The sequence below is a fragment of the Glycine soja genome, chromosome 11 (assembly GCF_004193775.1).
Source record: "Glycine soja cultivar W05 chromosome 11, ASM419377v2, whole genome shotgun sequence".
NCBI lineage: Eukaryota > Viridiplantae > Streptophyta > Magnoliopsida > Fabales > Fabaceae > Glycine > Glycine soja.
Window position 1 is genome coordinate 52455329 of NC_041012.1, and position 11308 is coordinate 52466636.

General features: G+C 36.0%; 2 protein-coding genes and 1 non-coding gene across 8 annotated transcripts; 1 reads left to right on the forward strand and 2 right to left on the reverse strand.

Moving 5' to 3' along the window:
• Nucleotides 1-779: 779 nt before the first annotated feature.
• On the reverse strand, nucleotides 780-5667 carry LOC114377242 (centromere protein C-like). Of its 4 annotated transcripts, none has more exons than XM_028335674.1 (11): nucleotides 5366-5667; nucleotides 5056-5249; nucleotides 4883-4971; nucleotides 4667-4781; nucleotides 4409-4560; nucleotides 3044-4263; nucleotides 2851-2923; nucleotides 2045-2133; nucleotides 1612-1720; nucleotides 1426-1533; nucleotides 780-1068 (listed from the first exon to the last, which is right to left on the reverse strand). In XM_028335674.1, exons 1-11 carry the CDS (start codon nucleotides 5507-5509, stop codon nucleotides 944-946), a joined length of 2418 nt encoding a protein of 805 aa, XP_028191475.1. In that variant the 5' UTR covers nucleotides 5510-5667; the 3' UTR covers nucleotides 780-943. The 4 variants fall into 4 exon arrangements, with proteins under 4 accessions (XP_028191475.1, XP_028191474.1, XP_028191473.1 ...); XM_028335673.1 differs by having other exon boundaries at nucleotides 2851-2929; XM_028335672.1 differs by having other exon boundaries at nucleotides 3014-4263.
• Nucleotides 5668-6873: 1206 nt separating this feature from the next.
• Nucleotides 6874-6955, reverse strand: TRNAS-AGA. Its single transcript has one exon. It is a non-coding gene; the product is annotated as a tRNA-Ser (tRNA).
• Nucleotides 6956-6998: 43 nt separating this feature from the next.
• Nucleotides 6999-11017, forward strand: LOC114373645 (DNA-repair protein XRCC1-like). 3 transcript variants are annotated; one of them, XM_028331152.1, is made up of 8 exons: nucleotides 6999-7090; nucleotides 7254-7548; nucleotides 7677-7865; nucleotides 8556-8667; nucleotides 9147-9232; nucleotides 9349-9459; nucleotides 9696-9782; nucleotides 10508-11017. In XM_028331152.1, exons 2-8 carry the CDS (start codon nucleotides 7324-7326, stop codon nucleotides 10844-10846), a joined length of 1149 nt encoding a protein of 382 aa, XP_028186953.1. In that variant the 5' UTR covers nucleotides 6999-7090; nucleotides 7254-7323; the 3' UTR covers nucleotides 10847-11017. The 3 variants fall into 3 exon arrangements, with proteins under 3 accessions (XP_028186953.1, XP_028186954.1, XP_028186952.1); XM_028331153.1 differs by having other exon boundaries at nucleotides 7048-7090; nucleotides 7241-7548; XM_028331151.1 differs by lacking the exon at nucleotides 6999-7090 and having other exon boundaries at nucleotides 7134-7548.
• Nucleotides 11018-11308: the final 291 nt, after the last annotated feature.

Below are 11308 nucleotides of genomic sequence, written 5' to 3' on the forward strand. Positions count from 1 at the left end.
AGTTATCGTGTAACTCTCATGTTTAATGAAATTGTAAATATGTTAAATTACAATTCAAATATCTTATTAGTATGGACAAAATTTAAGCACAAGTTTTTTTGTGTTTTTAATGTTTTCAATTAAATTTGAAATTTTATCTTAGTAATGTAGTACTTAGATAACTTTTAGAGAAAAAATTATAAATTATAACCCAATGTAACTTATAGTAAAAACATTTTAAATAATTTACCTTCCCATGCAATAATTATAAATTATAAAACACCAGATTCAAATTAATTTATTTTGTTTCCCTTATTCTAAAAAATCTAACTTGTACTTTTATCTCCAAACAGTACTAAAATTTCAATAATTACTTATAAGGGCTTTAGCTTGGTTTTTCTTTTTTTTTTTTTTTTTTGTAAACCAGGGGTTTAGGTCTTGAAAGGTTCAGGGCACTGCAAATATGCAAAATTGTAAACCACAAAGGTGATTTCTGGAATTTGCAGATTTCTGTTCCGAATAATCTGATTTCGAGACTTGAAGGATTAGTGACTAAAATCCAATAATAAATCTATTTGAATTTTGACGTTTGAGTTTTTAATTCAGACAAACATTTAATTCACCTACTAGTGGAATAATTTTTTTGTTGTACTTTTGTTCCTAGCTTAAAAAAAACAGTAAATTTATAAGAAAATTAGTTACAGAGAAAGCTTAATTTAATTTCTTTTTTTATGTATGTACTCGTTAAGAAGTTGACTTAAAATCTGAAAAAAAAGTTGATTTAAAATCATTTGAGTAAATAACAATACAAGGGGATTAAACAATTAATTACTATCAATTGAGTTTTCTTGCCACTTAACTGATTAAGTGATTATAGCTATAGACAATGCAATACATGCAGCTCAGTAGTACAAGGGAACCTAGGTTTGTTACAGAAAATAAATCTGAAGAACTTATTTTACATTCAATATAGAGATGCCAACTCGAAAAGCTCTTTGTGTTTATCTGATACATAAGATTTCACCTTCATAATCGGTTTTCCATCACTTCCTGGTGAAATGCACTTGACCCCAATGACAGTAGCCAAACCTGCACACATGACAAATTCTTTTAATCCTGTGTCTAGAATAATCTTCACAATCGAAGCTGAGTTAATAAAATAAGAAACCCTCACTTTAATGGCAGAACATTGAGTTACTATTACCCTTTAACCAAAAGTTATCAATACCGGAGTATTAGTTGTTATAAAGAGGAAGCTTAAACAGGTGTCCGTGTGCAGAAGTGTCTACAAGTCACGGTGTAACGAACAACCTAACCTAGACTCTAGTCAACAGTGACTGTGACCCTTCCCAGTTCCCACTCAACAAATAAATGAAGGATTATGCCAAATATCTAACTTCACTAAGTGCGCGCGTGCCTGTGAAAGAGCATTATAATTTTGCTTACTTTTGTGTACACGGCCATACACCAGTCTTTCCCCTTTCCAGTATTCCAATGGCCTTGTCCTGATCCTGGTGCTTCTCCTTAATCCAGAAGTCCATGATGTACCAGCAGCTGGGAACAAAGAAAAATTATTTCACAACAAAAGGAATTCTTGAAAATAAATGGACGAGATAAAGGATAAGTAGAAACCTGCAAGGCTGTGTCTATTCGAAAGTTTTTTATTCTTGGACACTTTTTGCACAAGTGACTTAACTCTCTTTTGTCCATTAACAGGCACCATAGAACCATCTGTCTTTTCCTGTACCAGAAGACACAGATTCAATTCTATAAGCAGCTAGCCATAAAAATGGATATAGTGATTACTAAGAGAATGGTGCCAGAGCTTATACAAAACAAGTTTTATAAAATATTACCAATTAAAACAAGAACATTTGTAATTTTCTAATTATGATTCAATTCTACACAATCTATTTACAATCTGATTGTACGGTACAATATAATTTTACCTTCCTAGATTCTAAATATGCTAAATTGCTAATACATGGTAAAATGATTGTATTGTTATGGCACAAGTAGTTTAAAGATTCAGAGACGTAAAAAAGGAAATGGGCAAATCTAGTACCTGTAAACAATGTTCTGGATCATCATCTGATCTTCTGGCACGTTTATCCACAGAATTAGCTTCATATCCAGCAGGATTTGGTTGATCAGCTAATGTGCACCACAACAGAGTTAGTGTCATTAAAGGTACATTACTACTGCAGGTTAAACGAATTCTGCATAGCCTTTTAGCAGAAAAGCACATCCTAAGCCAATGGATTTTCAATGGAATAAACTAGCCTAGCACGTGGAAGTAGTGCCTGAGTATATTGTTCTTTTTTCCTTTTATTTTGCTAGTAATGCAAATAAAACATTTTGCAGGGAAATACATTCTGAACGCAGGAAAAACATGCTTGACCATAAGCAGCTGGCTTGTTGCATATATTAATGAGTTATAGGAAACTAAACCCCCAATGCATCGCTTCAACTGAACTAAAGGATAAAGCAGCAACAGTAAATTGGAAACAAATAGATAAATGAACTCCTGGCATTATTGAACTAAGATAAGCTTTAAAGGCACACAAAAGATGGTAGCAACGTGTTTCTCCTGCCAACAAGCAATGAGTTAAGACCTAAGAAGTTTATGCATCAGTTCTCTCAGCCTACCGAACTGCTGAAGAGAAAATGTGAAGTGCACTTTAAGTGAATTGATTAAATTAATATGACAATAAGTTTCATGAGCAGACAAGCAGTTCACACAATATTATGTGTAGAATACTTACTAAAGCTTCTTAAAGAGATGATTCTGTGTTAGCCAACAATTAAGCAGCCATTAATTAAGTGTTTAGGGATTTTGCTTTCAATTATTTGCATTCTGGATACACATACCTAGAGGATTCAGTACGTTGAGATTCATGCCATCTGTTGGGATAGAAGCTGTAAATGTCTGCATATTTTCTGCCTGCATCTATCAGAATACAAAAACTCATCCAGGTTTGCCAAATGCCAACAACTTAAAATTATGACACTAAAATATTTAAATGAAACATACTTTGTCCTCAGATTGACAGGATGCATTCACCTCGATATTTGACCTGTCCTTGGTGTCATCCATAACCCTATCACCCACAGCACTGACTCCAACATCTACATCCATGTTGACATGAGGTTCATTTGAGTCAAGAGTAACATCAAACCTGGGTTCCCTCGAATTATCCACCATGGATTTTTTAAAAGTACTGGTACAATTTCTGGTTGTGTCCTCTGCCAAACTTGTCCCATAAACTGCAATTATATCTTCAATCAAGGACACATTCAGATTATTTGATGACTTCCCAGAATTATCTTCCTTGGAAACTTCAGAAGTGTGGGTGCCATTTATGTCTGTGTCCAAAACTGTACTTGTGTTACTAACGGCAATGTCACCTTCAATTGTGTGTGCCTCAATATTAGACCTGTCCTCGTTGTCACCCATACCACTGCCTCCAACATCTACATCCATGTCACCATGAGGTTCATTTGAGAGAATATTAACATCAAACCTAGGTTCCCTTGAATTATCCACCATGGACTTTCTAGAAGTACTGGTGCCATTTCTGACTGTGTCCTCAGCCAAACTAGTCCCACCTACTGCAATTATATCTTGAATTGAGGGCGCATTCAGTTTATTTGATGACTTCCCAGATTTTTCTTCCTTGGGAATTTCAGAAGAATTGGTGTCATTTCTGTCTGTGTCCAAAACTGTACTTGCCTTACCAACAGCAATAGCATCTTCAATCATGTGTGCATTCAATTCATTTGACGGGTTCGCAGATCTAACAAGATTGAGTTCTGGATTTACCATATGAGTTGGGGAATAGTTTTTGCTAGATAAGTGATCAATTTCATGAGCTGAAAAAGGATCCATTGATTGTTTTGACTGTGAAATGTGCTTCTGCAACAACGACAACGAAGCAAATGGACTTCTTGGAGGGGTGGGTGAAGCTAATTGCTGTACAGGGCACTGTACAGCCTTTTTAAGAGGTGTCTTCTTATTCATATTCATACTCATTCCTTTCAACAAATTATCAATATCGGATAAAGCCTTCCTTGGCTTTGACTTGTTCCCTTGCAGAGATTTCAGATCAACCATTTGCTCATCTGGGAAGTCCGGAACAGAAAATTTCTCTAAAGCAATGGGTTTGATCTGTAACCTCTCCTGCAAAAGAGTAATTGCCCCATCCCCCTCTAGATCTTCAGAATCACAATGAAGCAATCCATCCAACAATTCATCAAGCTCAATCCCTTTCGTACCAGATGAATCTGAAGTAAAAATACATAATCAGAGTGTTTGAAGTATGAAAAATAAGAGGGAGTAAGAGTGCACTGTAAAGCCCAATAATAGGGTGGAAAAAACATCAAGCCTGCCAGCAAACCCATATAGTAGAATTGAGTAGCATTCACTCACCTATTACTTCTTTTTCTGATGATGCCATACTAGCCTCTCCTTTGTCAGTGTTCTCGGTCACAGGAGCAAGACTCTGAGACCCTAATGTCTCTTGAGAGGACAGAACATCATCAGAGGTTTCTTTTGGATACCGATGCTTGTACTTGATTGGCCTGGCCCATATAACATTAAGACAAGTTAAGCAACAGAAAAAACAAATAGCAACAGACATCACAAGCAGCACAATGTTGAGTGATTATCAAGGTATTATGAGTTTACAATTGATTATTCCCCAAAAGCCCCGGTCGACGTTGTCGTGGTCTAGCGGCCACATTATCCTGATCTGACTCAAATGAGGCACCACCCAGCTGCTTCTGTATTTCTCTTTTTGCATCTATCCATCAAATGCCAACCCAATAAGATAAAATAAAAACAAGCCACGCGGATTGCAATGTCGTCCACAGGAAGAGAAATAAGAAACAAACAGTGACTTACTTTCCAACCGTTCATGAGCCAAGAAGAATTCCGCCGGATCCTTGAGGCTATCAAGGTCCAGAGTTGGTAGCAAACTCTCAACAGATGGCCTGTCAGAAAAAAAATAAAAAATTCAAGTCAGCATGTAAAAAAGTAAGAGGATTGACCGAGAGAATGTTGATTATAAGCTTTACTTCTTAGTTGGCTTCATAGAGAAGCGTGGACGTTTAAGCCCTAACCCTGGTCTCGGGTTTCGACGAAATTCCCCTTCAGCATCATTTGTCTTCTGAGATGTTGGATGGTTCGAATTTTCAGAGTTGAACAGTTGAGGATTACCATCTACTATGGACTTGGCCTGGTGCACCAGTTTGGCGGGACTCCGCAAGGCCTGTGAAAGCACAATATGCATGAAATGGAAGGTGATGCTACAATTAAAGCTAAAATAAACTCTAATTACTTATATTGTAATTAATAATTGTTTAAATGGGGTTGATTAGTACTTACCATGGATCTGAGGTGAGTGTGGATGGTGTGAAGATCTTGGTCTGAGTTGTAGGGTTTGGAGGGTGGGAAAGATGGTTGAGGAAAGAGGGAAAGTCCCCAATAGTTGGAGAGAGGATCCACTAATGCATCACCTTCTTTCTCCATTAACGTTCGCGTCGCATAATTGGTTCGGAAATAGATAACAGATTCGAACAAAGAAACCAAACCCTAGATAGTGGATGTTATTTTATTTCAATTCGAAAATTGAAAACAAAAATCTGAGCGGGAGCTGCTCCTTCTTCGTTCCGTTTCGTTTGAGACGTTGAATTGAAACTCGCGTCACGGCCTGCTTCGTTCGACTGTCTTCCTAGGTCCATTACCTTTCACATGGATCACGGGCCAAACCAATCTTGGGTTAGGCAAGCATAAGTTTTGGGCTTAGCTATTCCCTTCCTGGTTTATGCTCTTCTCACTTCATTCTTTGTTTCGTTTTTGCAATTTTTGAAAATATTCTTGAATGAAATGGAATTCAGTTTATCAAAATACACAAGAGAAACATGATTTTGTTGTATATTTTGACCAGTAAAATTGTATTTCTGTTGTGTATTGTGTTTGTAACTCCTAACACAATAGAAATATATTTTTATTGATCGACATAAATAATAAAAACACATTTTTATTATGTGTTTGGTCAATGGAATCGTAATTTCGTTGAATCAATATCTTAAAAATAACTAGTTTGTGACGATGATGGGTCAATGATGCTATCATGGTAGTGTGGCAAGGAGCTTGGCAAATGGCAATGGTGATAGGTGTGGAGGAACGAGAAGAAAATAGGGAAAGAGATAAGAGGGTGTTTTGGAAACAAAATATAAAAAGTGAGGAGAGAGGAGGGGAAGGGAGTCCTTTAACTCTTATTATAGTGGTTGACTGTGACTTATGAAAGGGTACTCCTTTATTTACTTTAAAAATGGGTTTACACAGGTTGAATGACATAAGCAAGAAGCAAACAACATGAAGAACTAAAGTGGGTGTAGCCGTGTAGATGCTCGAGAAGGAACAAGAGCTAAAACAACAATAACTGGCTGAGTAACAATAAGACTTGGAAATTCTTTGGAAAAAGGTGGCTAACACTAGTATGCCTATCAACTACTATGGCATCGCTATGGCATGCACTGTGACATGTTTTATGGTGCCTAGCTTATGCTACTAGTAAACTACAGATTGATAATGAGATTTTGATGTTCAATTATGAATGCTCGTAATAGGGATTATGATCTTTGCTATCGGGAGTAAGATTTTACTTAAAGTAGGGAAATAAGAGAGAGGGTAAAACCGTAATTTTCCAACTTTTGAAAAAAGAATGGGGTGGGAAGAGATGAATATAGAGTGAGAATAGCAAATGCCATAAGTTTTGGAGCAAGATCCATAAAAACGAAACGCAGTTGCTCTCCCTCTACAGGCCTGGCTTTGTTCGTCAAAGCAATTCAAGTGACTGAAAAAAATAAAAAATCTAACGATAAAAATAACGTGGACGGCAGGATTCGAACCTGCGCGGGCAGAGCCCACATGATTTCTAGTCATGCCCGATAACCACTCCGGCACGTCCACCAACATGTTCCTTCTGTCAAAGTTTTTATAAATATTTACGTTGTCTTACTGCTGTTTCCTTTCGGCACCACCTCCAGTAGACCAGTACTTACACAGCACAGAAACAAACCGAACACATCAGACGCAGCAGCAAAAGTAAGAGGAAGAAGCAAAGAGTTTTATTTTTATTTTTTGCTGATTAAATTTGTCTATTAGTTTTTATTTATTTATTGTTATTTATCTCAATGTGCACACGCTACACGATCCTCAGATGAAGTTTTTGATCAATTTACGAAATTCATTTAGAACCCAAATGCAGGTTTCTCCACTAAAACTTGGGCGATTTTCAAATTTGGTACTTTGGCACCCTTCACATAGTAGTTCTCACCATGTCCGATACTAAAAGAAGTGCCAACAACAGCGGTTCCAAGCGGAGCCTGCCATCGTGGACGAATTCAAGGGAAAATGAGAGCGATACCAGTGCAAAGAAACCAACTTTGGATGGCCAAGGTGAGAAATCCAGTGACGCTGAGACACCCAACAAGAGCAAAGTCCAAAATCAAAATGGTGGAAATGCCTCAAGTTTGGAATCTAAAAGCTTCAACAAGCTTCTGGTACTTGGTTTATCAGGAACAATTTAGGTTCCCTTGTGGGTTTTTTTTTTTATTTTTTTTATATTTTGCCTGCATTGTTGTTGAATGTTTGATTGAGTTCATTAATTTAACTACTGGTTTGTGGACAGGAAGGGGTGGTTTTTGTGCTTTCAGGGTTTGTGAATCCGGAGAGGGGCATGTTGAGGTCACGAGCTATGGAAATGGGAGCAGAATATAAGCCTGATTGGAACTCTGATTGCACTCTCTTGGTTTGTGCTTTTCCAAATACCCCTAAGTTTAGACAAGTTGAAGCTGATTGTGGAACCATCGTGTCCAAGGTTTTCCTCTTCCCTTGTTTTGTTTCCATGTGAATGCAATTGTGATTGGTATTTCTCTATCCATTCTTTAAAACACGGCTTATATTTAATCTGTTTTTCTAGGCGTCATTTTTTATACCTCCATCGTTTATAAAAGGGTTGATATATCTGGAATTGATTCATGATTATTGATGGGCCCATAGAATTAAAAGTAAAACTATTATCTTAATGGTCAAGAAAATACATTAGAATCTTTGTTCATGGAATAATTTTCATTGTAAGCCTGTGTTTGATCGGTTAGCTCCACGTTTAATTTAATGTCAATTGCTGTAATAACCTTAATTTTTGGTGGTTGTTGGACGTCGTTTCAGTGCTTGAAGATTATAGGCATTTCTTTGCCGTGATTGTGTCAAGGGAATTTTTACCTAGTGTGTTAATTGAAGCATTTTGCTTATTTGATAATAAGAGGTTTCTATCTCATAATCCAATCCGTTCCTTTCTTTTTTCACTAGTTTCGGTAGTGTTAATTCATTTGTTTGTCAAATGTTAATGCCTTATGGGTATCAAACTTTAAACAAATTTTATTTTGGTAGGGAAATTCTAATCATGCCATGCAAATTCTTGGTCGTATCATTTTCTAATATTTTGCAGATGACAGTCTTACATGATATTCCATGATGTATCCTTTATTTTCTTCTTTTTGGGGATTAGGATTGGATAATAGAGTGTTACACACAGAGGAAGCTGATTGAAATTGACAGTTACCTTTTACATGCTGGGAAACCATGGCGCAAAGGAAATGGATCACTTGAAGTAAATGAAGGTGATATAGTTGGGTATATACTTGTATATGGGACAGGACCTAAAGTTAAAGAACTTCTTTTGACATATAATGAGCACTATACTGTTTGCGACATGCATATTGTTTATATCTTTACTCTCTTATTCTTCAAAAGTAATTCAAAACATAAAAATGACATATTTTGGAACAAAATTGCAATTTTACAAGAGATACGGCTATCATCTATTGCTATTTAAATCATATTATCTAGGTTTAATTATTTCAGAAAATACTTGAAAGTCAAAACACTTCTTTTTGGTTTTTTTAAAGCCATTTTACATCCATCTTCTTCGCTGGAAATATATATATAAATAGGTGCTACAACATAATGAAGAAGCTGTGAAGCTAATGGCCTATAAGTGTTTTACTGTATGTCTTTATGGCCCCATTCCCATACCATTTATCTCCATCCAATTTTATATCTAATTCATCCTTCTTGTAAACCCTGTTGGTGAGTGCAGATAAGAAACCATCTGTACCCAAAAAATCATTGAATCGCGTTGAAAGAGAACAGCCTTCAGCATCAACTGCCTCCATAAAATCAAAGGTAAAAAGCTGACAAGATGTTTTATAAGTGACAATTTAGGTCTCTAAATAACCTTTGTTTTATCTGCAAACAATTTGTTATAGAGTGTAGACTTTTATGTTTGCTGCATATTCCAGGGAAAAGACACTGATGTTGCTAGGAAATGCTTTGAGCCTTTGGAAGTGAAAAAGTGGGCCATTGATGATTTGAATAAAACAATTCAGTGGCTGGAAAGTCAAGAAGAAAAGGTTATGATCTTCCATTCCTGTATAAAAGACTGTTTCTGTTCATTCTGGAGGTTACAATTTTCTTATTTGCATTCAGAACTTGCATAGAATCAGACTAAAGTGCAAAAAAAGAGGTTTGCATTGGAATCAAATTCACTTGTTAGAAAAGCGTAGTATATTTGTTGTTCCCAATTATTTGTGCTTAAGGTTGATAGTTGTACTGTATATGAATCTAAACATCATGTTAATCATTTCAGCCAGATCCACGTGAGTTGACAAAAATAGCTGCAGAGGGGATTCTAACTTGTTTGCAAGATGCAATATGTTCTCTAGAGGAAAAACAGGTAATGTACACATAGAAAATTGTTTATCACTCCTATTTGTTAGCAAGCAACTTTTCTGATATTTTGTTTCCTTGGGGGATGCTGACATAGGTAAAAATTCCCCCTTCATAGAGACTAATTTTGTATGCAATCCTTTGTTTAAACTCTCTGTTAGAATAAGCAGAGTATGTTGATAGATAAAGAACAAAGTTATGTTATTATTTAAAATTCAATTGTATTTTGTTTAAGGGTGCACTTTTCACAAACATGTAAGACAAGGATCACCAGTATAATTTTTAAAATTTATTTTAAATACAATTGGTTATTATTGGAGTATTAAATTTGTCTATCTTAGGAGGTATGAAGTCAGCTAACTGGGAAACATAACAAACCACAAACATTTCATTTTTTTTTCTTGCATGAACACCAGTAGTACTTAGTAATTTCTATTTCCTTATCCTTTTCATTCCAACATTTTTCTAGGTGCAACTAAGTTTTCTCTGCAACCTTTGTACACTTGATTCTATGATCCCAGATATAATGTATAATTTCTAACACTTAGATTTGGCTGATGAATTGATTGAGTCAGCACACTCAAAGCCACTAACAGTTTGCACTAAGACTTGTTGAATTGCTTTTCTAGTTTAATACTTTAAATTTAGTTTCAGTGCAGTGCCTTTATCACAGGGATGAATCAAATATATGATTTCACAGCTGGTTGTGTTTGTCTTATTATCTTTAACCAGGACATCCGGAAAGGAACTGAGGACTGGATGTTCTTACCTCGTGTTGTTGAGGAGCTTGCAAAGTTTGATGTAGTAGGAAACAAGGGCTCATTGTCAAAGGAAGATCTTCGAAGACAGGCTTTGGATTGTAAACGTATTTATGAGGAGGAACTAAATAGTTTAGATCATGAAAGGAAAAAGAATTCAAAGGTAAATAAAGAACAGAGGAGCAAAACTGGAAGAACAAATGCCATGTCTTCTGGTGCAGTTGAGTATGATAGTGATGAGACAATTGAGATGACTGAACAAGAAATAGATATTGCATATAAGGCTTTGTCCTCTAATATCTGCCACTTGTGATTTGTGATGATTGAACTTGTTACTTTAGGGATAAAAATGAGTTGTTTTGGTTCACCTAGATTTTTCTTTGGATCATTCTACGGTGTATATTACAAAGAAAGAAAAAGCCCGAGTGTGTTAGACTGGCCTCCTTTTGAAAGTGCATAACTCACGCGGTCTTTGTTAGCCTTAGATATTGACCTGTTTTACTGCTTCCATTCATATTACTTGAGAGTCCAAATAAACAATTATTTTGTGAAACCCTTTAGTCCAGGCCAACTAAAGACCATGATAATTGATAAATTCCCCAAAGCTCAGTTGCCACTATTGAGCATCCTTCCAATTTTGTCGCAAAACAAACTAAGGTGTCATTCTCGTCTCAAAGAACTCTCTACATGAAGTCGAGGTACCTGAACCAAAATGATAGAACAACTAAAATTAATTTTCAGTATCAATCGTGCAAATGTTATTATTTCGATTGAG

What these genes read in the sequence shown, in the direction of transcription:
- LOC114377242 (XM_028335671.1), bottom strand. Translation starts at nt 5,509, where the DNA reads ATGGAGAAAGAAGGTGATGCATTAGTGGATCCTCTCTCCAACTATTGG. An exon ending in CCTGTCAATCTGAGGACAAA is followed by an intron (nt 2,930 to 3,013) that starts GTATGTTTCATT and finishes GTATTCTGATAG; the next exon opens with ATGCAGGCAGAAAATATGCA. An exon ending in ATCCAGAACATTGTTTACAG is followed by an intron (nt 1,721 to 2,044) that starts GTACTAGATTTG and finishes CTTCTGGTACAG; the next exon opens with GAAAAGACAGATGGTTCTAT.
- LOC114373645 (XM_028331152.1), top strand. Translation starts at nt 7,324, where the DNA reads ATGTCCGATACTAAAAGAAGTGCCAACAACAGCGGTTCCAAGCGGAGC. An exon ending in ATCACTTGAAGTAAATGAAG is followed by an intron (nt 8,668 to 9,146) that starts GTGATATAGTTG and finishes TGGTGAGTGCAG; the next exon opens with ATAAGAAACCATCTGTACCC. An exon ending in CTGCCTCCATAAAATCAAAG is followed by an intron (nt 9,233 to 9,348) that starts GTAAAAAGCTGA and finishes TGCATATTCCAG; the next exon opens with GGAAAAGACACTGATGTTGC.